Raw genomic sequence first — 27,353 nt, 5'->3', positions numbered from 1 at the left:
ACAAGATGTGCAAGGAGGTGTTTCCAAAGGACAAAAACATTCATTGCTGGAGGAGGCAATGGCTGCTGAAACTACAGGAGGAGCAGTGGTCAAAAGGGCTTTCAAAAGAAGTCAGTTTTCAATGAAATACTCAAATGCAAATCTTTTGGAGTGGTGTTGGATTTCTTATGAGAGCCACTGATTTTTTCCTTGGAATTAATTAAATTTAAATACATTAAATCTGAAAAATTATTTTCCACATGAAGCTTCAAAACAAACCTGTACTGTATCAGATTCTGTAATAAAGGAGTACCCAGAAAGGTGTGACCTCGGAGTGGAAACAGAGTCTTTTATCACTTTTCTGGACTGTTTTGTTTGGGGTTTTTTAAATTAATTCTGCACACTGTGTATTTTTTGTGTCTGTGCCCTTCACTTCTGTGACTTTTGGGGAATTCACCAGCAACCTTTGGCACCTGCACTTGTTCTCTGCTGCAATGCTACAAGGATGAAATGCTTGTGGAAAAGAAAAATCCATCAGAGCACTTTCATCCTTCAAGGAGCTTATTTTCAAAAAAATGTGCAATTTAACAGATTTGTGGGTATAAAATCACATCAACACAATATATGTGTGTGCTTAGCTGGAAGCACTGCATGCCATTCAACACAGCAGCTTCCTCACAGAAGGAGTGTAAATGCATTTGCTGTTTGATGACTTAACTAAATAAAGCATCTTATCTTGTCACAAGTCCCCACATCCTCATCACTCTCTTCAGACGCACACAGGAGGACTCAGATGGAGTCTCCCCTTATAAAACTGGAAGTCATAGAATCTGGGTTGGAAGGGACCTCAGAGATCAAGTCCAACCCTTGATCCACCGCTGCGGTTGCTAGACCATGGCACTAAGTGCCACATCCAGCCTCTTTTTAAATATCTCCAGGGACGGAGAATCCACTCCTTCCCTGGGCAGCCCATTCCAATGTCTGATCACCCTCTCTGTAAAGAAATTCTTTCTAATATCCAACCTAAACCTCACCCGGCACAACTTGAGACCTCTTGTGCCCTCTTGTCTTGCTGAGAGTTGCCTGGGAAAAGAGACCAACCCCCCCCTGGCTCCAACCTCCTTTCAGGGAGTTGGAGAGAGTGATGAGGTCTCCCCTGAGCCTCCTCTTCTCCAGCCTGAACACCCCCAGCTCCCTCAGCCTCTCCTCATAGGATCTGTGCTGGATCCCTTCACCAGCCCAGTTGCCTCCTTTGGACCTGCTCCTGCACCTCAATCTCCTTCCTGAACTGAGGGGCCAAGAACTGGACACAGTACTTGAGCTGTGGCCTCACCAGGGCTGAGCACAGGGGCAGAATCCCTTCCCTGGCCCTGTTGGCCACGCTGTTCCTGATACAGGCCAGGATGCCATTGGCCTTCTTGGCTACCTGGGCACACTGCTGGCTCCTGTTCAGCTTCCTGTCAATCCAGACTCCCAGGTCCCTTTCTGTCTGGCTGCTCTCAAGTCAGGCTGCCTCAGAGCAGTGCAGGGAGTGAGCATCAAGTTCAGAAGATCCTCTGGAGAACACTTAGCATGACTGGGGTATAGGAGGTAGTACAATTACTCACATGGCTGTAGGCAATTGTAGCTCAGCCAACCTCAGCTGGTGACAGGAGGGAGCCAGTCTCAGGGCAGGCCAGGACACAGGTGACCTGAGTCAGAGCATCTCATTCACAGCACAGACAACCCATTTTCTGAGTACTGAGCATGTCCTAAAGCAGATTCTTGTTGCTTAAGGCTTTAACTAGGACTCTCTCTCCCCAGATAATCCTACAGGTTTCCAGGAGCAAGGAGGGGAAATAAATGTCTTCAGGAAAGTCACAGAGCTACACAGGGTGATAGGAATCTTCTGCTTTGCATCCCATCAGGGGCCTTAGTAATACATTTTTACCCTTCTCCTAGAGTGACTTGCAGCCTTTTGTCTCAGTGGGAACTTCTTATTTCATGGTGATCTGCCTCAAGGATGTTTTCAGCACTGAAGAATCCAATTGGCCCCCAGGAACCATCTCTTCCATTAGGCAGATGGTGCCAGGACCACTTTGCATCATGTTTCAGAATTTTCAAATGCCTCCTGGAGCCTTCCAGCACAGCTCCATCCAACACAGGACAAGTCATGGCTTCAGTCCATCTTCTCATCACCTGTGGCAGCCACAGAGCCCAGGGCAGGGCTGCAGGACACAGCCAGCAGTGACCCAGCTCTCACCTGAAAGTCTTAAAGCCCACAGAGCAGCCAAACTGCTAACAAGACACTGGTGGGGAGAGAGACTGGACTGGGTCACCTTTTTCTCCATTTATTGCAGATTATGGGAACTGTCTCAGCTTCAACTTCCACACTGAGGAGTTTAAAACTAACAGCAGACATGAATCACATTTTCTAGAGGGATCTTACAGTACTGACAGGAATGCTGTAAGGACCAACAACACAGTAGAACCAGGAACTTCTCTCCCAGCACATCACAGTCACCTCTTCTCCACTTCTGCCTGCTCTTCAGCCTCCATGTGCCAGTAACTTCATTTAGAAAGTTCCACCTTAAGCTTTTACTCCTCTGTTCTCCTGTAGAGGTCCCAGGGCCAGGCTGCAAGTCTGAAGGACATCACTTTCATATTGACATAAGCAAATGACAAAAAAACGCAGTGCAGAATCAGATGGTTATAACTCCCCATGCAGGAAAACTTCTCCTGTGCCATTATGGCCCACTACACATATATTTTGATTTTTTAAGAAATCATTTTCTAGACAATTTTTTACATATTTATCATCAATTCAGCACAGATAAAAGGCAGGGAAAACTTAAATTTTTAATAGAAGCTACATAATTAAAGTTTAATCAGTATTGTCTATTTAATAATGGATTATAATACCTATTAATCCTATTTAGAAAAATCAAAACAAATTAAAAAAACCAACAAACTTACAGCAGCATGTATCAGCAGCTGTTCTGTACATGGTCTGTCCAATAAATTACTGAAGCATGCCAGGAAGATTTCTGCTAAGGAAGTAGTACATACAGCTGTAGCAGATAAAATTCACTCTTTAAACTCCATTAGTTTTACAGGTTTTATTTGGTTTATATAATCACTGGTTATACTGTCATTTTTCCTTCATGTCTGAACTTTCATTTGCTTACAAGACATCAGTTTTGCTAAGTAGCTGGAGTCCAATTTTTATTTATATAACTAGAACTGATTTTAATGCTATATTGCCAAAACAATTCCTCTGCTCCAGATGGCCCTCATCCGCCTGCAGTTTGCTCCAGTGCATCCTTCCATTGCAATGTAAGCTCTGTGCCAGCCAGGGTCCCTCATGCAATAACACTTCTTGCACACACAGAGAATTTTACAGTTCCTTGGTGCTGCTGCTCCCTCCCAGGGGACTCTATCACAGCCCATCAGCTTTGCAGTGAAAGTAAAAAGCGAACAAGGCACCATCAGACTTCCTGAAGCAGATCCATCAGATTATTCAGTGATGCAGGGAGTTGATAAATATAATTGTACAACCTTCCACACTGCAATACTTAGGATGAAAATGAGGGCAGTGGTTGTGGTTTGTGGTTTTTAGTTTTTGTTTTTCTTTAATGTTAATAAAGGAGATTGTAAAGCTTAGAAAACTTGGTCCTCAGAGGCTAATTTATAAAGATACAAATAGGTTTGGTTTTGGATAAAAAGTTTGCTTTGGAAAATATGCTTCTGAGAACAAGATGGACTTTGTCAAACTGAAGCAAATCCAGTGGAAATCCCCAAGGTGACTACAGGGCACAGCACCTGGCATGTGAGAAGATGTCAAGGAATTTGTTTGGTCTTGATAAGCCTAGCAGGAAAATCTTCTTGTTACCCTTAACTTCTGATTAGGTGAGAGTACAAGAGAAGGCAGAGAAATTATTCTTGAAGATGCACACAGGAAGGACAGGAGGACACAGATACAAGCTCTATGTGGGAAATCACCACTGTCAATTGGAAAAAAATTTGCAGGCATTGCAGTCAAATATTAAAATAAGTTTCAGAGGTGAAGGCTGAAAAAGCCCTAAGCTCCTTCTGCTTTAAGGAGGGAAGTTGGACGAAGTAACCTTTCCAGAAGTCCCTTCCAACCTATTTTCTGTGATGAAATACAAAACTGTGCTGTAAAGACCCACCAGAAGTAAAGTATTTTTAATTATAATTAACAAAAATATATACACGATATGTATTCTACATATACCAAGAAAAAACCCATACTGCATTTCAAAATTAATTTACTACAATAACAAATAGTAGTAAGGTCAGTCACTAATATTAAGAAAAGCCACCATTTGCATGTAAGCTGAAGCCAGAAGAAAACCACAGAAGCTCAGACATGAATTCAAAGGATTTCATAGTACCCAACCCATCTCAGCTTCAGAGTATGGATTGTGGGTCTGGACCTAGATAATAATCTAGCATCCATAAGCTTTAGGTTTATCTACTTACATTAACTGTTTTGGGTTATTAAACTGTAAGGTCAAGGTAAGTGTTTTAGTTCTCATAAATGTTGCCAGGCACTAAAATTAGTTTATTTGTCAGATCAAAATGTTTTTTTTAAATTATTCTTCATTTCAGGAGAAGCAAACACTGAACAGCTGTTACAAACTTCATTTTTACTTTAAAAAAAAAAAAAACAAAACACAAAAAAGCTCTTAACAGAGGCTTAAAAAGTTCTTTACAAATAATCTCCATCACACTTACAATAGTAAGAAAATTATTCTGGTTGCTAGTTTTTAGTAAATATGAACTGTTTTGTGTAGTCTGTATTAAAGATAGGTATAACTACAGTTCACATTCTGTTTTTAAAAGGTGGACCAACAAAAGTGATGAGAAAAGCAGATTACTGCTGTTTCTCAACAAGTCTTTTTACATAAGGACATTCTGCCTTGATAGGCAAAGCATGTTTGACAGCCAGCTGAGAGGGAGAGTAGGTGAAGGAGAGAAGTAATGATTTGTGTGCCAAAAAAACCTTCCTCAACAATCACTTTAGACTCAACAACTGTACAATTAAGCTGATTTAAAATCAAAATTCTGTCATTCCATCCATCTCTTGAATGAGAGAGCTGATCATCTCAAAATTTAAGTTTGCTTGAAGTGACACAAAAAGGTAGAATCAGAGCAAGTTCTGGACTGGCAAAAAAAAAAAAAAAGAAAAAAAAAAAAAAAGCCAGATGCTTATCCTGTCATCTGTTATTTCCATCGTAACTATGAAATATTAGATGATCTTCAAAGTGTTTTCCACCAGGTCTGTCGGAGAAACACGTGTGGCTGTGCAGAGAAAACAGAACATGGACATATGGGAAATAAGAAATATATCAAGTTTTCTATTCCTGCAGTAGTACTAATAAAATTAAATATGCCAACATTCAATTTCAAGAGGACTCAGATCTAAAAATCAATATGCAGTGTTCAATTTTTTAATATAATAAGCTCCTGAAATAGACTTTTTGTGGACACAAATTGGCAATCACAGTTACAAAGAGCTCATAACTGCTCAGAGGATGTCATTTGCAATACATTTTTAAGTAGCTACTGGATTCTTCAACCTAGAGTAACAAATTATCCTATTCTATTTAGTGAGAGAAATAAAGATGCAATAGTTTATACATCTGAGCTTTAATATGATGGCACATTCTGCTCCCTCACTGGTGGCTTCTAAGAAGAACTGTAAGAATAAGAATAGGACATAGAGAGTACATAGTGACTTAAACAAGTCTTCTCAACACAGTGATATCCTGTGAATCTGACAAAGAGTAGGTGTGGCTACACTTCATTAAAGAAAGGTAAAATTCTCATTTGCAAGAGTAAATGAAGACATCAGCTTTTTTAGTTTCCTTTCAATGAAGTCACCAGAACAGACACAAGACATGAAATTTTCACTGTACGTGGTCCAGTTGTCCCAAGCACATCTTTCCATTGCTTACATGAAATCCTCTATTACTGTTTTACAAAGAACAGCTTCAAGATTATACAAAGAGCTCAATCAAGTAATTGACACAAAACAAAAGCAGAACTCAAAAAGTTTTTACTACCATTGCTATTATTTTATCACTGAGTAGAAGGAAACAGATACCAGCAGCTGCTCACCAATTTTAAGTGCAACCAGTTCTTCCCATGTGTAATTTTAGTGAAGTTACCCATAGATATAAACCAAAAAAAAACCACCAAAGAAATTAAAACAACCCCCTCAAGAGAGACCCCTGCACAAAACATGCTATGCAGCAGCTGCTGTGCACCAATGCTCCCCTCTCTGCTCTCAAACTTCATCCTCCATATGATGGAGCACAGTGGCCACCTTAGAGCCTCCTCTGCTTTTAAGAGCATCATTTGGCCAACTCCCTCCAGCTCTCTAAAAGCAAATCTTCAGCATTTTAGCAAGCTCTCAGCTGGATATTCAGCTAAAACTGAACATCCAGCTCCTCCCTTAGCTTTACCTGCTCCAAAATTACCACCAAGTCCCCAAAAACTGAAAATGTGCCACAAGCACCACAAAGATCAACATTCCTGAGCAGAGGCAAGCAGGATAATAAATCCTGTCCCTCCTTCTGCTGACACAGAAGTGAATGAACAGGAAGAGGTAGCTCTGCTCACCAAAGCAGAAACATGGTCAGGTCTCAGCATTCAAACCAATTAGCATGAAAATTATGAAGAGAGAGCCCAGAGCTACTTTTGGCAGCCCACAAACAGGGAGAGGCTTTTTCTTCAGATAATCTGCTTCTAGGTAGCTAAATGGATGTTCCTTCATTGGCACTGCTGGGTAATCTACTACGTTCACACTGCCATCCATCCTTCCCCTTTGAAGGTCTTAGAAGAAAAGAAAAAAAGAAAAAAAAAACCTGCCAACCCTACCTGACTGTCTGGCACTGTGGGAGAATTTTTCTTTTCCCTACTGTGAGACTTTCATGATAGTATTTTACACAGCACACGTAGAGGCATTTCTTCTGTAACAAAGATGCTGTTCTTGTAGTTCTTGAGAGAGCCCTTGTCACAAAGTGCATCCCAGTGGGCTCTGCCTGCCCTCCCAGCTAAGCCTCTGGGGTCTGTATTCCAGTCTCAAATGCTGTTCAGTCAAGCAAGTGCTGAGAGAAATTCTGAGCCATTCCTAATGGTATTACAGCCACACAGTTATCCTTAACTGAGCTTTGTTCATGACATCCTGCTAAAACCATCCTCTGACTGTGTAGGTCTCAAGGAAAAATACAATTATCACAGCACCTGATGAAGCTCAACAACAAATACACTTCTAGCTTTGTGGAGATAAAATTAACACATCTCCTCCCCTGCAATGAAAGTTAATTCTGTTGCAACAAACTTCATGTGATTTCACCCTACACAGTGAAAAGTAGAGAAAAAAATTCTCCAACTGTGACTTCAGACTCTGATACACCATTGCCAAAGCTGTGCTGCTTACACTGCCTGCTTCATATTCTTCATGAGCTTAAAATAATGCATTTGATCAGCTATGACATTTCATTATTTAAGAAAAAAAGATGCTATCAACTTACCATCAGAAGCATTTTTACAAAAAACTGATATTGTAGTCTAATACTACCAAGCTGTATTGGTAGTAAAGATCTCATATTTCTCTGATATGTCAAGTATTTCCCTTCATCCTGAGTATTTATGTACCTTGACATTATCAGCTCTTCTGAAAAATGGAGAAATACAACAGAAACCATCCTGTTGTACTGTTCAAAAAAGGTAATGTGCTTATTTCTTCCTCCTTGCCTCTCAGAAGAGAATATAGACTTTTCTACAGTATCCAGTGATGCAAACTGGTACAAGACAGGTCCCCTCTTAGGACACACACATCTCAAAATAAAAATAACTGCAAGTATATTTCATATCTAAGTTACTCAATTACACTTTATATTTAATTTCTTTTCAAACTAAACCACCTTTTGTGTTTTATTGTTTCACTTGCTCTATTCACATACTTAAGCTAGACAACAATAATAAAATCCTGGCATATACTGAGGTCTCATTTAGTAATTTATCAAGATTAATGCTTAACAACTTTTTAGGACAGAAGTGACTTTTCTCCTGGCATACATGTGCACAATTGGTCAACCAATACTACAATTTGCCCATTACAACACTTGAACATTGATGGTGTTCTTTAATCTAATGCATTCTAAAGGCAATTTCATCATACCCAATACCACAAAGATTTCCTACATTTGAACATTCACCAAACAACTGAACTGGGGAAGAAATGTGATAAAATGAGTTTGGTTTTTTTAGATATTTATATGGTAATTATTACCAAAACTATAACATCAGATATCTTTTTGGAATGAAGGTGGAAGAACGTCAAGATCTCCCCTGCATCTGAGTCTAGAAATGTTTCCCATCAAACTGACATTCTGCAGCTGCCTGCAACTTAAGCTTCAGAAGAAAAAAGGAAAGTAAAGGCAGCTGAATTTGATCTAAGTACATAAGTTATATTTGAGCAAACTTACAAATTCATGTATTTCTACATCAGTGTTGGGGTTGTTCAGGATTTATATTCATAGTCCTGTATATTTCTTTGAGAAACAGCAAGGCAGTATCTTCAGACCCCCTATAAATTAAAAAAAAAAAAAAAAAAAAAAAAAAAAAAAGTGTTATTTTGATGAGGTTCATGTCCTAATTCCTGTGAGCCATGCTTCATCCCATTCCAGCTCTTTAAGACATTTGCACAACCTATTTGTCCTGGTACTTATCTTTTGGGAACATGGGTTTACCTCTATCAACTTCCTTTGACCTACAATTCTTCATCAGTTTTCAATTATTACTCCTGGCAGCCCTAACCTACACATTTACCTTTTTCTCCTGCATCTCCCCAACTCTCTCCTCTCTAACAAGGCTGCAACTTGATATCCCCTTCTCTACTACTTTGATGTTACTTGTTTTGACTTAAACTCCTCAAAAAATGAAGTTCTTTCTGTCTGTGATAGGCTCCTGAATATATTTCATCATGAGTGCATCCTCCTTGTCAAGGCTTTCTTCCTTTACTTCCTCCACTGCACCTACCAGAGCAAAGTCAAAACTCAGCCTTGCCAGTCCCATCAGCAATATTCTAATTCTTCTCACTGGCTGGCACTTCCATTTCAAGTCCCATGTTTCCAAACTGGTGGTTTTCCTCCCCTTTTCAAAATCAAAGCTCCAGGCTATCTGACTTTAAATTTAATGTGAACAGACTTAATTTTCTTACTTGCCTATAAAGTGTTATTCAAACACATATACACAATACCAACATAATAATATATAAAATTATAATTATTTAGTTATATATTAAATATATATTGTATATATATAATATATAATAACCAAAAAAAAACCAAAGAAGAAAGTTAAATAGGCAAATTTTAACAAAGTTCCAAAGCTACAGTTGTTAGATAAGGGTAACTAAAATTTAGACTTTCAGAACTGTGATCCTCTAAATATGAGGAACATCACTTACAGAGCAGCAGGATAGAGTTAAATGTGAAAGCTGAGGGACTACAGATATTCTGCACGATTGAGCACATTTCTTGATGCTCTCTGCTAATAAATGAGCAAGCACACAAGCATGCAAAAGGACCAACACAGAAGGTTCATCCTCTGTACCACACAGGTAATTTCATTTTAGGCTTCCCCCTCCATCCCCCTCCCCAGAAGAACCCAACCAACCCCAAACCCAAAACACCTTCTCATATTTGGGTCATTAATCATCGTGTTTATCTTCCTATCTTGAATGACAAAAAAAAATTCTCGGGTAAAAAGTTTTTTTGACACCTGGCAGTGATTGGGTGCCACCTTGTGGAAAAGAGCTCCGGGTTCCTTCAACTCTCCCCAGGAAGCAGCACACATCAGCCTGGAGAATCCCTGCTCCAGCAGCTGCTGATCCTTAGCAGTGTGGGACTGACTTTAACAAGAAAGAACCTTCAGGTAATGCTTCCAATTCCCTATTTTAACCCCTGCTTTTAAAATCATTAGCTATTCAAAATTAAAACCTTCAAAAACTGAGTAGAGCAATGCTTGTCTGGCTGGCACCTCCTAAATTAAGAACAAGAGAGCAGGGTTTTGCTTACTAAAAGATGAGAATCACCCCTTGCTCACCAAGGGCAGATGCAACAGGGCAATAGTTACTACGCTTCCCAGAAACAGGATTCTATCTTTCTCCCTTTGAAACACATACACATTTTAAAAAAATAAATCCAAATCTAGATAAGGCAAAGGACTCTGACTACAGCAGCTCTGACTACATGGTGACATCAAACTCTGCTTGTTGTTCTAGAAATCGTCCTGTATATGAGCAACCACTGCACGCAAGTGGTAAAACCATAACCACTGAAATTCACAGGAAGATCCAACTGTGCCTTTTTTCTTCTTTTTTTTGTGTTAATCTTTGATAGCAGGACATCAATCTCCAGCAATTTCATTCCAGCATAAATTTTACAACATAATGTAGCCTCCTACAATTCCTTCATGGATAGGTTTTAATCAGCATTTGTCAAAATGCTCACAGACCTCTCCTTGTTCTGGAAATCATTAGAGCTCAAGGTGCATGCTCTGAGTGCCAAAGTTCAAGAGAAGAATATACAATGTCTTTATTGCAAACAGGATGATAGATCTGTTTACTTAGTGCTAACAGAGAACTTTATTTCAAAATAAGGTTAGCTCATCTAGGTGTGATACCTCACAACTGACATTCCTGGACAGTCATAGATACTGTTTACCTTATATGCTCAAATCATCCTAACTATGTAACACTTGAGCATCCAGAGTAGAACAAATTTATCTGTATAGTACAGCTGTGTGGGAAAGCAACATCTTTACAAAGAAATGTCAGAATTAAGTGATGAGGATCTCATACCCAGTTATTTTTTCCAGAACTTTCTTGAAGTGAAACACGGGCATGATTTTTGACAGAGGTGACACCTGAGTTTTCATTATAAAATGCTCAAGACAGGGAAGATGATTCTAGCTATGATCATATTGGTCACAGGTAAATAATAGGATTAAGAAAAATGGTAGGCATGCAATTACCAACATTTATAGATACAGTTATAGCAGAAAAGCTGTAGTAATAGACTCACAAATACCTCCTCTTACCAGTAACACAAATGACTCTGTAAAGCAAACAGGTATTCATTGAAGCTTTCTATTGGTTTTTCCTGTAGAACATAATCAATACGACGTCCTCCATTTAGCATTCCAACCTTCACAAAAAAATCTTCATCTTTAGGAAGGTCTGGACTCTCAGTGATTTTCTCAGCTAAAATTAAAGAGTTTAAGATTTAAACTATTTTCAAGCACAGCCTGTTTGACTACAATCAAGAAAATTATGAATCGAATCAAGAAAATTATGCTACTGCATAATTCAGAAAGGGTACTGGAACTATGGGCTTATGTCTTAAAACAGTCTAAAACAACAGTTTAAAGAACTGAGAAATTAAATGATAAAATAAAAAAACATAGTTCATAGACTGATCCTGTCCTTCCACAAGCAAATAATCTGAAATATTATATTTCCACATCCCCTTTGCATAGATTCAACCACTATCCTCAATTTATATTGACACATAATTCACAGCTGGGAGGCCTGCCCTTGGTGCTATTAGGGGTAATATTTATTTCTGACTTTTTATTTTCCTCAACAGCATTTTTTTCAGTTAAAGGATATACTTAAATGCTGCTTAACTCATCCCAAAAACACACCAGAACACTCCCAAAAGAGCATGAATCTCAGAAATATGTATTTGTATTAATTTGTCCTAAGGGGACAGAAAACACAAGTGATTTAGTGACCTGCCCTCCCAACAGGAACTTCAAAGTTTATACAAAATCAAGTCAAAATTTTAATAAAAGCAGTTAATTCTTCCTTTCCTTAAACAAACAGATAAAAAAAAAAAAAAAAAAAAAAAAAGCAGCATATCTTACTTTCAATGTCAAATACTCCAAAAGCACAGAGAACTCCTGGAAAGGGTCAGGAAAATCAATGGGAAGCAACCACTAGGATACTCAGGCTTCTGCTAATTTGACATCAATAAGTTGTAAGAAAACTACTGTGTCCACATACCTTCTACCACTTGTTTTTCTTCTTCCTCTTTAATTTGATTTGCTACTTTCTCCAGTTCTGCTTGTAGCTGAGTTGAAGATGTATGAGCACGTGCAAATTCATTCAGGGTCTGCCATGCACTTTTCAAAGAGCTGATAAACCCCTGTTTCAGGTCAGATCCCATCCGAGACAGAGAGTCCTTCAACTCTAAAAAATAAAAATATAAACTTAAGATATTGCCTGAGTAGAAGGATTTAAAATTAGAAACTAAAACTGATAGAACCTGTTCAAAAAACTACCCTAACTTTTAGGAGAAGCAGGCCTGCTACTCCATGAGCATGTTTCATACTTTTCTGTTCTATTAGTGCTATTCTATTATAAAAGATTAGGTGAGATGTAATGAAAACACAAGTAATTTCTCAATGTAGGGGTCAATGAATTAACACCTGCTACTACACAAACAGTCCAACAGATTTCAATTCCAGCAGAGTCTATAATGATAGCTACACCCACCCACAATTACTCCTAACATCCTACACTTTGATCTGATGTGTACACATGAGAACAAAATCCACTCCCTGCCCACCAATGGTTACAGAATGACCTTTTTCCTCCATATTTCCAACCCTGAACAGACCCTGGTTCAACACTTCATTAGGTAAATGAAACCAGTAAATTCTGTTTGTTTCACATAATCTCAGAAATTAAGGAGTACAAGCGACGAACAGTAATTTTAAAATGGGAGGCTCGAAGGAATCCCCCTGTGACATTTAGGGAAAATATGGAGTCAAATATCCAGGAAAATGAATAAGTGATTTGAAATTTGACAATACTCTAATTCATGAAATGAGTAAATTAGGAATGAAATCAATATATGAAAGAAATTTTCTGTTTACCCAGATGTAATCTTTTTCTGCCTTTATGATGTGGAATGAGAACTGGTTTTAAATCCATGTCTTCAGTGATCATTGGTTCCAACCTGTAAGCTACAGGATCAAGCTATTAAGAAATAACACATAGACATTTAGACATCTTCAGTTCATGACCATTCAGTTTAATCATAAAATTAAGCAGGTTCATTGACTTAGTCAGGTCTTGTTCTCCTGCAGAGATTCTAAGAAACACAACAGCAAAAGAGCAGCAAAATGTTCTTGCACTCTGGTGATCTCTACCAGCACATCACTGTATAATTGTTAAACAAGATGGGACAGCAGAGGACCAATGAATTTCATGCACTGCAAAACCTCTAAGGATTTCTAAATTTTATAGAATCTAAAGTGGAAACTCTACAAAGTTCTGCAAATGGCTGAAGTACAAACACTTTTTAAAAATCTACAAGAGGTGCTTGAAATTAATGGCAAAAAAAGTTACTTAAGATCTGAAAACAAACAGGCAAGTATTATCAAGGCAATCCATACCTAGAATGGTAGGTATGGAACCTACAGCTGGCTCTACTTCACTTTTGCAGTATAGACCACATATATTAAAATATATTAATATATTTTTCAGTTTGGTCTTTTTTTCTTTAAAAAAAAATGTTTTGGTAAATGTATGGAAGGGAACAGGAGATGTAATGCTCAGAAGTCAAAACTTAATATTCTTCATTGTGTTCATCTGCATCAACTAAAATCAAACTCAGAAGTACCCCTTACTCACTGGATGATAGATGTTGAAGAAGCCCTTGCAGGTAGGAAGCCTGTAGTTTTCATCAATCTTCTCCACTCCTCTCACAGTAAGGAACACACCAATAGGAGAGCCAAGAGCAAAGAAAATATCTGGTTCAAAGTCCAGTGCACTGTAAACCACAGAAACCTACCAGACAGAAATCAGACACCTCTCAGAACTGTCAAATAGTTAATATAATGCCTGGTTAGGAAGAAAAACCAAGTTGTATATTAAATCAAACATATGCTCACAGTACTTGGCAGCAAGCTACAGCTACTACATTTCAATACCATAATTTTAAAATGCTTCTCTCGAAAAAAATTTCAGAAGTACAAAATAATTTAAAAAATGTATTTAAACCAGGAAGCCTTCAAGGTTTGGTTTTTAAATTGCTTGAGGTAAAACTTACATATAACAGCACAAACAGATTAGTTTAGGCTACCACATTAAATGCAAAGCCACAGAAGCATTCAATATTGTGTCATTCACACAGTTCTGCTGCTGAAACAGAACTGTGTTTACAGCTAACACACTGCTGGAAGGGAAAATTCACTGTAATGGCATCCTTGTTAAAATAAGCTTTGCTTTCCAGCAACACAAACCACTTTCCCAGCTCTGCCTCCCACCAAAGGGTAAAGTTCTACGTAAACACAACTTTCATTCAACAATCAAGGAAAGCAGCACAATCATCAACATTAAAAAAACCAAAACCAAGCAAGAGGACAGCATTGCTCAAAATGAATCATTTAAAGATATGTAGTATCACCTGGCCAGTTCCAACTTCAAAATATTCGTAGTCAATGTTCACAGAAGAAACAGAGGCACCAACTGGAAGCTTCCTCTTTGTGTGCATCTGACCAGACACTGAAGGGGAGACAGAAGCCTCTTTTGCTTTCTGGGCATCTTCTTGAGTTTGGAGTGTGGCAGCCAGCACAGCTTTCTTTTCAGCTGCTGCTTTCTTTTGTTCCTTTTGAGAGAAGTTTCAAAACCAGGGGCAAAAAAGTTTATTTCACAGATGTCAAAATTCTTTTGGTATATCCATGATGTTATCAAGGATGTTAACCTCACAGCAAGAAAGTCACTATATTTGTTTGACAACTTCTTTGTTAATTCCTGAAAATATATATTTACCTGCTTGGCTGCTCTGTCTTTTACAAAATTGGCTATCTTCTTTCTTGGTCCAAGAGGTATCCCCATTTCCTTCAAGTCATCAACTGTACACATCAGCTAAAAAACAAAAAACATCAAAGCATAGTTTACAACTTTCTAGTAGCACATATCATTTCTTATTCACAATGACTTATGAATTAGATAAGACACTTTATAAAACCAAAAGACATTACAGAAAGTGATAAATAAAAAGTATTCTAAAATCATCTGGGAAATAAAAAAAAAATTTAAAAGTCACATAGCGTTTAGTCTTCGTGTCAGATATTAATTAATTATCTTTACTTCCTTGCAATGCTTCATGCCCTGTAGTACCTTAAACTAAAGGAAAAAACAAAGACACACAAATAAAAACCAAACCCAGAAACAAACCCAAAAATTAAAAAGTCCCCCAAACAAAAAAAACAACCCTCAAACATAAATCTCCAACCCTGGCAAGGCAACAAACATTATTGTACCAGAGACTCCATGTCAATTCTCTCCTTTTCAAATATGTTTGCATACTCTGACACACTGAGCATTTCAAGAGTTTTCTGCAAAGTGGGAACATCATCATCTACTTCAGGCTCACACGGATCATCACCAGAAGTAGCAATTGAGGAGCCCAAGGAACTGGTATCTTCAGTCATCTTAAAAAAAAAAAGAACAGAAACAGAATGACCTAACAATGAAAAGCCAATATACAACAAGTAAATACAAGTTTAATTACTTTATCTTTAAAATGTTATGTAAGCTCTGCAAATTTATACCCATTATTGGTATAGCAGGATACAGATCTTTCACTGATGACAGACCAGTAAAAAACATATTTTTAAAATTACTCAGAGAGACAAAAGGTTACTTCAGACACTCCAAACCAATTCCTTCTAATTGCTAAACAACAGTCACTGTTTCTAGCCTGAAAAAGGATTCTTTCCCTCTTACACATCTCCCCCATCATTCAGATACTGTTAAGACCAAGATACACATCCAGAAAGGTCAAAGCTGATGTTCATGATCAAATCCCAATCCTGACCTACTTGGAACTTGAGGGAGATGCAAACAGATTGTTCTGAGAATTGGCAATATTTACAAAAGTGCACAATTCCATTAACATGTTAAAATCACAACCATGTTTCAGCTAAGAAATTCTAAAATGTTAAGAAAAAGTTGCTGAAGATATCAGACCTATTTCCTTGGAAAGATGAGCATGCAAATTACCTGTTTATCATGGACAGTCACATCCTTTACAGTCCCATTAACACCAGGCACTGATCCACTATTTACTGATGAAGCCAAGTCCTTCTGGTTAGACAATATGTCAAATAGAATTAAAGAACCTGGAAACAGGAATTATAGTGGTCTTGAGAAAACTGGCAGATTTTCCTATCCCAACATCCTAAGCAAGTTTTATATGCCATAGTAATAGCACTGTAAAGATTGATCAAACAAGATGGCTGATTTAAAACTAAAATACCCATATTATAACTTGAACACAATCATTCTCACTAAAAATCAAACCTTTTTTTCCTCCCCATTCATGTGAAATAGGGTTATGAAGTTGCCAGGATTGAGCTACCCTTCCTTAACCACCTTGGACTTGTTGCCAAACCAAAGGAAAAGAACCAGCCCAAACCAGTATGTCATATGTCATTATAACACTTATCCTGTATTCCAAAAAATTACTTTTACTTACTGGAGTTCTGACACACAGAAGTTACACATCTCAGAGACACCAGATAATTTGTTATCTTAAACACAAATTAGACACTAATTCTTCACGAAGGAAACTAAAGGGGAGGGTGGGAAATACACACATCCATGAAGTATTAACACTTCAAAGCTTTAGAAACTTAAGTTATTGAAAGGTGCTTGACTTCTAGTCAGCTGCATTCTGAGACAGCTGTGCCCTAGCAGCTAATTTTATCCTTCTGCTTAATGAAGCACCCATTTCCCTCAGTGCAGGGATGCTGGTTTTCTCCCAGATCACTTCCTTAGCTAATTACCTAAACTGTGCCCGGCCACAGAGACTCCTCCCTTGAAGTCCGGGTTGCGGCTCATAAAGAGGGCGTACAACCGGTTCATTTCCATCCCCACTTTATCCACAATGGTCTGGCAGTAGGTGGGGCTGTTGTAGAACAGGATATCGAGCAGGGTTTCGTTGGTGAAGTGCCGCAGGCGCCCTATGCTCGGCAAAGTGATTTTCTTGATGTTCCTAGCGAGATAAAATCATTAGCAGCGTTAAATGCCTCGAAGAGAAGCACTTTGTTAGCTTTTGAAATGACAGGGAGGAGAACTGCAGTGTAAATATTAAAGGTATGGTCCCCGTGGATACTAAAAAAACACGTAGTCTTCTGGTCTCATTGTGTATTCATACTTTGGAGCTTCCTCCTGAGTGTACAGATTTGGGGAAAATACAGCTTCCTTTTTTCTCTCCATGCTGAAGGGATGCCTCAAACAACCTCCTCTCTGTTCCAACACTCCTCTCATATTGTAACAGGGAAGGTTTGTGAGCAGATTGGTAGAAGGGGAAGAGAAAAAGAACCGGGATATAAAAATTGAAGGAAAAATTGAAGTAAGACACCATAATACTCTATTTTCAGACAAAAAGCTTGGCATCCTCATGCTGTCTGCCTGGAGTTAAAACAGATACAGTGGAATTGCTAGAAAACTGAGACTGCCTTAGTTAGCATTGCCTGGTTTGATTAACAGAATGAGGATCTTCACTCCTTGTGGTAATGCAGTGTCCAAATGAGCAGAATAATGTTCTGGGAAAGCAGTCTGACTTGACTGAACAAGAAGAGTCTGGACAACACTAACATGTGCTCTAAGTGGTACAGGTTGTTACCCTCACAATTTGGGCTTCCCCGTCTTTGAGCAAGAGAAAACAGCTTGAAATGTCAACTGACAGCAAAGAGATAGGCCCCAAGAAGTGATTTTAAGATAGATTTTTAAATGCTGTAACACTTCTACCCAAATATAGATACTGTGTTTAAGGGGAAAAAAAAAAAAAAAAAAAAAAAATCAGCTCAACTGCCAAATCATAATTCACATGCTACTCTGGGAATACTCAGAACCTGCAGAACCACAAGAGGTATGTGCAGTACAGTCCAAACTGTACATACCTGTTGCTGGACAATATATTTCCATGCTCACCACCTCACACTTAATGATCACCATCTCTGCAAAATCATCATTATGTACCAATGCATTGAACACTTTCAAGAAAATGCACCACTGAACATTTGTGTGCATCCTGTCAGCCAGTGTAATGAAAATAAACAATAAAATATCCCACATTACTTTCTAGCTGTCTATTCTTCTGATCTAAATGTCAATTAAGGAAAATCAGTAATGCTTCTCTGTAACCCAGTCATAAAAGCACATTAACTTCTCATCCAATTTACAAAAACTGTTCAGATGCAGCATTAGCTGGAACACTCACCTGTCTACACCTGTTGCATCTCCATGCAGGGAACTGTGCCAGTGAACAGGGAGGAATTCCACCCTGCTCACTTTATGTTCCTCCATAGATTTCTTAAAATGAGTCTGCAACAACTTCAGAGAAACAGTCCTAAAATCATCAACTGTAGAGAAGCAGAGTGATGAAAATCCAGTAGGAGCAGTACTGAAGTCATACACAATTACAAAGCCTCTCTTCCTTGCACCCCCTCTCCAATTTCAGTCACAGTCAAAATACAAATGAAGGAAATTGCAAAGTGGAAAAATATTCCTAAGTATTACTACTCTAAGAAAATTATCTTTTTTAAGCGTATTTTCCAGCAAGCTTCTATTTATCCCATAGTTACTGCATTTTTACTCCAGGATCAGACATAGCCTTCTTAATCTACTCAGTTGTGCTGGCATGTATTAATAAAAAAAAATTTAAAAAGCAAGCATAAACCCCATACAAAAAACACAAAAAGCAAACACACACCCACAAAAAAAAACCAAACCCAAAAAAACCAAAACAAAACCAGCAACACCCCAAACCCACTGCAAATCTGATATTGAGAATTAATAGCAACAGTCAAAGCTGTAAGACTGAAAAAAGATATGATTCTGCTTTTGGAAAATAATCAGGAAAAAATTCTACCAGAAACTGAACTTCTATACATAAATTTTCTTTTTTAAAAAAAATGTTGGGTTTTTTAAACCCATGTTTATCTGAATATGAGACACAGAGACCCACATTTAAATAGTTGAGAATAAGAGTGCTCTTTAACCAGACAAAAACTTACCACATTCAACAATGCTTCTGAATCTCAGGTCACATACAGGACCTATGCCATGAACCATAAATACCAGATGGTCAATTTGGGACATTTCTCCTGTAGAAAAAGAAAATTTAAAAATGTTGAGTACCAGTATGTACTGCAGTGGTGAAGTTTAGAGTCAGGCAACCGGAAGATATAATTCCTTTGCAAAGTCTATTACATAACATGGTTCAGAGTATGACATAACCCACAAGACTCCTTTGATCAAAAAAATAAACCAAAGCCAGATGACCTCTTTCAAGCAGCTTAGACTAAGGAACAACTTGAATGTGACCTCCATGCTAGGGTCCAGCTTCTGCACACAAATGAAACAACCACTGAGGCTCCAGACCCAGGTGCAGTACTCACATACCATCAGGAATTTCATCATGGTCATCTTCAATTCCACGTTTTACTACCCTTGGCCTTGCCTGACCATCTTGTGTAGTGCCCCATTCATCTGGGGTGGTAGAAGGTTGGAACTGAACTATGACCTGAAAAAAAATAAAAATAATACATTGTCCTATTATAAACACACAAAAAAAGCCTCATGATCCATGCTGTTAGTCTGAAAGCATTGCATAGTTTAACACATTTTTTGTTTGATTGCTTCACCTTGCATCTCAGACTTAGCTGTTTTCTTCATTTAGCTTTAGCAAACCCTAAGGCTGCTCCCTGTGGCTGCAATAGCTTCACTAACACCAGAATCCAAACTAAGAGATCATTCTCCTAGTGTGAAAAGCATCCAGACAACTTAAACAACAGTAATCATTGGCTGACTTGGTCTGCCCAGTGATTCTTTCCAAGGACTGTTCAAGCTCCTCTTTCCGATACTACAGTATCCACCCTTCCTTAGCAGATCACTGTTCATATGAGGAAACTGAACACTAACTTGTGTTCAGGGAGGGGGGAGGTACAGAGAAGGGAAGGAAAATAGCCCAACAACCCTAGAAACTGAGCAGATCATCTGTAAGGCTGTTTGTAAGACTTGCATTGACTCTACTAGTATAGTCCAAACTCATGACACCAAGCGGTTTAAGCATTTCTTCTCTAGGTTATTACTGGACAGAACTCCTGACCATGAAGAAGCACTTAGAGTAGGGACAACTGTGATCCTTTCTGGCCCTTGGATTATTTTATTTATTTATTAATACTGAATCTCTGACAAGTGAACAATTAACAGCATTGGTCAATAAGGCTGAAGTCCATGTTCCAATCACAAGAGACTGTTAGCAGAGTATTTATAGAAAAAAAAATCAAAACAAAACAAAAACAAAAACAACCTACTTCAAAAGTTATTCTGCTTTCTCATGGCCTAAAAAATAGTTGCAGTGGAGTATTTATCATGGCTTAAATACACAAATTACTTATTTTTCAGTTAATGCTCTTCTCCACATAGAAGAGTTTCTGTTGGAAAGGGACCTCTAAAGGTCATCTAGCCCAATCCTCCCTGCAGTAAGCAGGGACATCTTCATCTAGATCAGGTTGCTCAGAACCAAGTCCAACCTGACCATGAAAGTTTCCACGGATGGGGCATCTACCATCTCTCTGGGCAAATTATTTTCCTTTTAAAAGTTTGTCCCCATCTTTCTTATAATATTTAAAGTATTTAAAGGCTGCACGAAGGTCCCCCTGCAGCCTTCTCTTCTACAGGCTGAACAGCCCCAACTCTCTCAGCCTGTCCTCACAGGAGAGGTGCTCTAACCCTCTGATAATTTTTGTGACTCTTCTCTGGACCTGCTCCAAGTCCTTGTGCTGATGACTCCAGATGAACCCAGCAGCAGGTGGGGTCTCACCAGAGCGAAGTAGAGGGAAAGAACCACCTTCAACCTCCTGGTCACACTGCTTTCAATGCAGGCCAGGATAAGGTTGGGCTTCTGGGCTGTGAGTACACATTGCTCAATCACATCCAGCTTTTAATCCACCAGTATCCCAAAGTCCTTCTCCACAGGGCTGCTCTCAACCACTTCACTGTCCAGCCTGTACTGATATTAGGGATTGCCCTGAACCAGGTGAAAGACCTTCCCTGGGCTTGTTGAACCTCGTGAGGTTCACACAGGCCCACTTCTTAAGCTCGTCCAGGTCCCTCTGGATGGCATCTGGATGAAGGCTCTTACTTTAAATTATATTTCATTTGGTACAGACTGAGGTTAAAATAACTCAATTTGCATCCCATTTGCTGCCAGTTACACTCAGTCAAAATATTTATTGTGTAAACCATTATGCTTCTTAGGTTTTAGAAAGCTTTGTCATGTAATCACATGACAGCACGTTGAAGCAAGCAGGACTTCAGTGTTCTATAAACTTCATCATCTTTGATGCACATATTGAAAACAAGCAACATTTCAAGCAACACTAAGACTGCATTCAGGTTATCCTTTATCCATCTACTTGTTCACCCTCAATGAATTCTGTGAGAACCAATCACCAGCATCTGTTACCTTGGGATTATGCATAACAATTGTCTCCCCATTTGGGAACTCAAGCCGCCGATGCCACTGATTTGTAGCTAGAGCCCTTTTATATTCTGCCTGAAACAGAAAACAAGTTACACAAACTCAGCAAGCCCTCACAGACAAGCTGTTTTTTGGCTTTGTGCACTATCTGTAATGTTAAGATTGTAATTTACATAACTTCATTTACACAAAAGTCATGTGAAGTACAAGTTGATATCAGCTCATGGTGCTGCACTCCTCTTTGCAGGATTTCCTTACTTATGTTCCAGAAAGTACATTCTGGAAATCATTTTAATGAAACACAAGAAAGAAATATTTCTAAGATAATAAACACAACAAACTATGGAATTCTTCAGAATGTTTAGGTAGCACCAACCTCTAGCTTTTCACTGAAATCCTCAGTGTAAGGAATGAACCGGCTGTCCTTGTCTCCTTTGTAGAACCAGGTGCATCGCCTCACTTCGGAAGGTTCCTCCTCCCAGTACACAGCTTTCCTTGTTCTGTCATACAGGTACACATCATAGCGTCCCCCATCCGTGCTGAGGACCACATTCTCAGGATCAGGCTGGACTGTGACACAAAACTCACACTTGGTTACAACACCAACACAGCTTTTTTCTCTCTCGTCCCAGCCCAAGCCACTTCAGTGACGAAAAATGCGTCAAGACAGAGAATTATGCTATGGAAGAGAAGCACTGTGCTGCTAAAATGTTTCTATATGCTCTCTACACAGCAGAAAAAAGGCTTTAAACACCTCCCAAATGTGAACACTTCTCCCAGAACTGGCAGAGTTTAAGAAATAGGCACACCAAGACACAAATAACTGAGTTCTATGTGAAAATATTCACCAGGGATGTGCATCTGGCACATCTGGCAGCATAAAACAACAGATAATGCAAGGGAATAAATTGCATGGCACAAAATAATTATTAACACAACTTATTACTGCCATATTGCTCTTTCATACACAGGTGACATTACTCTGACATCTTCCTTCTAGTCCTTGTGTTCACCTCTAAATCAGATATGACTACAGTTTCCACAGCTTACCAGAATTAAAGATTTCTTCTAGTTTGGCAGAATCCAGAATGCTGAATGGCATCCACAGCTGCTTGTCCTCCACCTCCTTACAGTAGAACCAGTGTGGCTGAACTGGCTCATATTGGTTCTGCAGCAGAACAGGAGGTGCTGGGACCAATGGACCTGCAGGCCTGGAAGCCTGGAGCTGTGACTGAGACTGTGGAAACTGAAAGTACACACAGGATCATCACCTCAGTCTCACAGTTATTACAGAACTGATGTATAATTTGCCATAAAAAACACTCTGAGTTTTTATGTACAGTATTTTTTTCTCCCAAGAACATTAACTTTCATTCTAAAAATGGCAGATAAATGTAATAAAGTGGTCAGCTTTTGAAAAATTACACTGTTAATTTCCCACAGACACTGTTAAAAACTATGGTCTAGCACCTTGATTACCTGAAGCCAGGAAGATTAAAAATACTCCCTTAACTCTTCAAAACTCAGGCTGAGCTTATTTCTTACAGCCACTCAATGTGACATGAAAACTAAAACGTCATCTTGTCACTATTCCTTTATACATCATTACATTTTTTGCATAAAGGTTGTCAATTTTGACAAGTAGCAATAGCTCAGGCAAAACAAACAATTTTTTTGTTGTTTTCAAGGTAAACTTGTCAGGTTATTACTAATCCATTTAAAGGTAAAAAAGAATGGAGATTAATGCTTTACATGACACAAAATCCTCAAGTGATGTGTTTCAAAAGGTTTGCTGACAATGTGATTTAAATCATAATTTCAAAAGGCACTGGCTCCACCAGGGAAACCAGCTTGAAAAAGAGATTTTTAGCCCATATTTTGCAAATGGGTGAACGACCAGATTTACAGCAGAGGCACAAACAATGCAGCAGCAGAGCTGAAATTGCAGCAAACTCAGAAAGGGGCAGAAAAGAGTAACAGAACTTCACAACCTGGCTTTGTTTCTGATGCCAGAGGCTCACATAGCTGCCGCCTTGGGGTACAGGTACCTTATAGGATCAGGATGTTTTCCTAAAGAAGCAGTTCTAGGCTAGGTCTAGTGACAAGGTTTTGCTAGCAGGAATGGTTCAAGACTTTTTCTGGGGGAAAAGAAAAATCCTCAGAAGACAAAATACACAATTCAAAGAGGAAAGCGACTTAAAATTGTTTTCTTCTGGTACCAGGAAATCAGGAATGATTTCTATACCTGTGTCAATGGCCCCGGAGGTGTCTGATACATCTGGACAGGTGGGACACAGGATGGTGAGTGAGGAGGTGCATAACCCTGTTGTAGCTGTGGTGGAGTAAGGTATGGGTTAGCTCTGCTGCTGAGGGTGGTGTGCCGGTAAGGGTTAAAGCCCTGCTGAGATGTTCCTTGGGGAGGAGCAGATGAATTTGCAGGTGGGGGACAGCTCTGCTGAGGAGTCTGAAAAGCCCCAATTCCAACCTGTGAAGTAGGTGGAGCCTGCGAACTGGGAAGAGGTGGTGAAAAGGCATTTTGCCCATCCTGTGACCCAGACACAAGTGGAAGTGAAGTTGGAGGCCTGGAGAGGGCTGGTGCTCCAACGGGAGGTGCAACAGTGGTTAAGGGTGGCTGCCCAATACTTCCAAATGGATCACTGCTACTGGGGACTTGAGAGAAATAGTTGAAAGTCTGTGGTGGATTGGGGCTGGCAGAAGTCTGACCCAAGAAGCTGTCCTCTTCACCAACATCTCCAGAATCATCTGAAAAAAAACCCAAAAAGATACTGTGAGAGGTTCAAACCAGTTAGTGTATGTAGTCAGAATGTTCTGTAACACTATCAGCTATTTCCAAAACTCTCTTGGCCCCCATGAAGCTAAAAGCATTACAAAGGTTACACATCCTTGGTGACTGAACATACCATAAAATGAAACAAAAGATACAAAGTCTTCAAGAACATTTAAAATGTATGTATTATGTTTACCAAATGCAAGAGCAGCCTTGGTTCATTTCCTCTTACCATGAAAACAGTTACCAAGCACAGAACTTTATGCTCTAGTTTTTAGAATTCCAAGATGAAATTCAACAGTAGAACTTCAGGACATTCCCAAAGAGACCAAACCTACTGGTTAAGCAATCCATTCTAGCCTGCTCCTTCAGCAGAGTTTCCCATATGGCTTGCGAAGTGGCCACAACTCACGAGCCCAACTCACCCAGTGAGCAAGACTTGCTCTACTCCTCTCATAAATTCTTACTCTGGACTGGCACAAGAGAGAAATCTCTGGGCAAAAAAAATTCCTCAAAGCTTAAAAAGTTTCAAAGCCATAAATGCCCTTTTGCATTGAGAAAACATGTCTAACAGGTCCTGGTCAATCAGTTTTCTGCTCTCCAGTGATCCAGTAACAAGTGAGAAAAGACGTTTGATGTTATCACAGATCCTGCAGTAACCTCAGTTAAACCTGGGATGGTCTGAGCATCACTCCCAGCTGAGGAAAGAGCACCTTGCACCATGCAATCTGCAGAAGTCATAAGAGTGTTGTCATCTGGCCTGGCAGTCAAATAATCCCCAGGCTGTGGGGAAGAAACCACAGAGCAACAATTGCTTCTCTGCTACTCACTCCCAAGCCAAGGAGGGAGATCAAACAACTCTGCAGCTACAAGCAGCCGATAATAAATGTCACAGCCAACATATCTGTAATATAGAGTATCAAGTGAGCACAAGGGAACCCACACAGAAGTCTCCCTAGGAAGCTGCTGTTCTAATTAATTAATCATAAAAGAAGCAGCTGCCATGATTAAAAAGAACTATTTTAACCATCTTTTATTGAGTAGTCTTTTCAGACAGTGACAGTTTGAGGCAATCATTGACTGCATTTATAAATTTCTCTTACTTTCACCTATAGCATTTTATTGCACTTTGATGAACAAAATCCAAAGCATATACACACGAACCATTGTGTGAAGAACCAAAACCATTTCTAAGAAACGACCCCTGCAAAGTCAGGCCTATAGATTATCTCCCAACTACAAGCAGAACAGCCATTTATACTAAATAAAAGGTCTCTACCTCTAAACAGTAAAACTCTTCTTCCTTTCACATTTCATAAACACTGGGGAATAGGAAGAAGCATACTGCACACCACACTAGAATAACTGGTAGCAGAGCAAGCAATTGACCTCACCATGTCAGATCACAAGAACCATGCAGAAATGTGCTCAAAAGCTTTACCAGATAATTACCTGTTGACAAAACACCTGCTATTCTCCAATTTCAACTAGGGACCAAATATTGAGTCTAACTGCATCTTTTCATTGCAAAAAGAGGTTGCAAAAGTTCTGCCAAAACAAAAATTCTACATACACACACAGAAGTTTCCAACACAGTCCATTACTTCCTACTTTGCCTTTTTCTAATCTTGTAAAAACTCGGAACTTGCAAAAACTTGGAACATAAAACCAGACTGGCAGAAAAAGAAGCACTTGATACAAACTTAAAAATTTCCTCTTAAGTGTACAGCTTTGACTTAGAAGGGCAGCATTTTTCACATACAAAAAAGAGTCTTTCTTCAACAGTGACTGTGTGACCCTCTTGAATGTCCCTCCCTATATAAGCTGGTACCTTGTCATTCACTGTCATCTGACAGCCACAAGTGACTTCCCTCATTGGGAAAATATTCCTCCCAATCGACAGAAAACAGTGGTTCCTTCACCCCCAAATGATCCAGAAAATGTGTTTTCTATCATCAAACTGCAAAGCACAAAAAAACACATTATTGACTACTGGAGACACAATAGCTTTTTGACCTTCATAATACTGGCTGACTTGTGTCAAACAATTCCCAAGGTCAATTCTTATTATATTTTGCACAATTTATAATTAAAACTCAAGAGCTTGTTCTTTCCTGCTTCAATCTCTAACACAGAATGTGCCACAACCTCTGGCACTGAAATTCACTCCCGCTGCAAAAGTATGAATCTTCATTCAAATAAACTTTAGACACAGACCTCCCCAAAAGCAAGTAAGATTAAAAAAAAATAATAATGTTTCAAATAGTAAGCATGATAAATATTTTATTAAATCTACAAGTATGCAGTGCACTGATATTCACTTAGAGTGTTACTTACTTTAGACAAGATACAACAAGGCTAAAATAAAGTCTTGGATTTTGGACTCGGCATATAAAGTAAATTTAAAATCCGTGATTTCTAGATTCATTTCTACTGTTGAAGGCTTTTTCGAGAAAAAAACCCCACCTTCCTTTACATGAAACTGAGCATCAGATTTTAAGCTGCCCCTGCATGCGCTTGGAACATCATTAAGGTTTTACAAAGACTATTCAAATCACGATTAAATTAAAAAAGAAGTTTAAAATGCCTGCTTAACATACCCCCCCTCACCTCACAGCCCCTCACCGTGACTCCCGCTTCCCTCACAGCTGCCCCCGCCATCCCCCCTGCCCGCCCGCCCTTCCAACCTTACCAGCTGCCAGGAGAGCGGGTCCCGGCGGTCCATCTGGAGCCTGGCTGACTGGAATGAAGGGCACGGTAAAATTAAATTCGGTGGCGGAGGTTGAGAAGAGCAAATTGGTACCGCCGGTTGCCCCCGGCTTCGCCGCCGCCATAGCTGCACCCCAGCCACGTCCCTTCCCCGCGGCCGCACCGCCCTTTCCGCCCTCACCCCCGCTGCCCGCTCCTAAGATGGCGGCGGCGGCGACGCGTCCCGGGGGCCTCTGGGCGTAAAGGGGGGGGGGGGGGAGGAGGAGGAGAAGAAGGAGAAGGAGAAGGAGAAG

At 39.4% G+C, this 27,353-nt stretch overlaps 1 protein-coding gene across 1 annotated transcript; it reads right to left on the bottom strand.

Annotated features, from left to right (window-relative positions):
- SEC23IP (SEC23 interacting protein) lies at positions 1 to 27,230 on the bottom strand. The gene is made up of 19 exons (XM_071749543.1): positions 27,044 to 27,230; positions 23,809 to 24,326; positions 22,614 to 22,809; positions 21,940 to 22,133; positions 21,549 to 21,638; positions 19,481 to 19,601; positions 19,093 to 19,182; positions 18,297 to 18,438; positions 16,858 to 17,066; positions 16,073 to 16,191; positions 15,331 to 15,501; positions 14,837 to 14,932; positions 14,472 to 14,672; positions 13,697 to 13,852; positions 12,937 to 13,039; positions 12,062 to 12,247; positions 11,095 to 11,257; positions 8,478 to 8,578; positions 1 to 5,283 (listed from the first exon to the last, which is right to left on the bottom strand). The coding sequence occupies exons 1-18, from the start codon at positions 27,183 to 27,185 to the stop codon at positions 8,497 to 8,499; spliced, it is 2,979 nt and encodes a 992-aa protein (XP_071605644.1). The 5' UTR covers positions 27,186 to 27,230; the 3' UTR covers positions 1 to 5,283; positions 8,478 to 8,496.
- Between the last annotated feature and the right edge of the window lie 123 nt (positions 27,231 to 27,353).

Source organism: Heliangelus exortis, chromosome 7 (genome assembly GCF_036169615.1).
Source record: "Heliangelus exortis chromosome 7, bHelExo1.hap1, whole genome shotgun sequence".
NCBI lineage: Eukaryota > Metazoa > Chordata > Aves > Apodiformes > Trochilidae > Heliangelus > Heliangelus exortis.
Note: the sequence above shows the minus strand (reverse complement) of the source record. Positions and strands in the feature narration are given on the sequence as shown.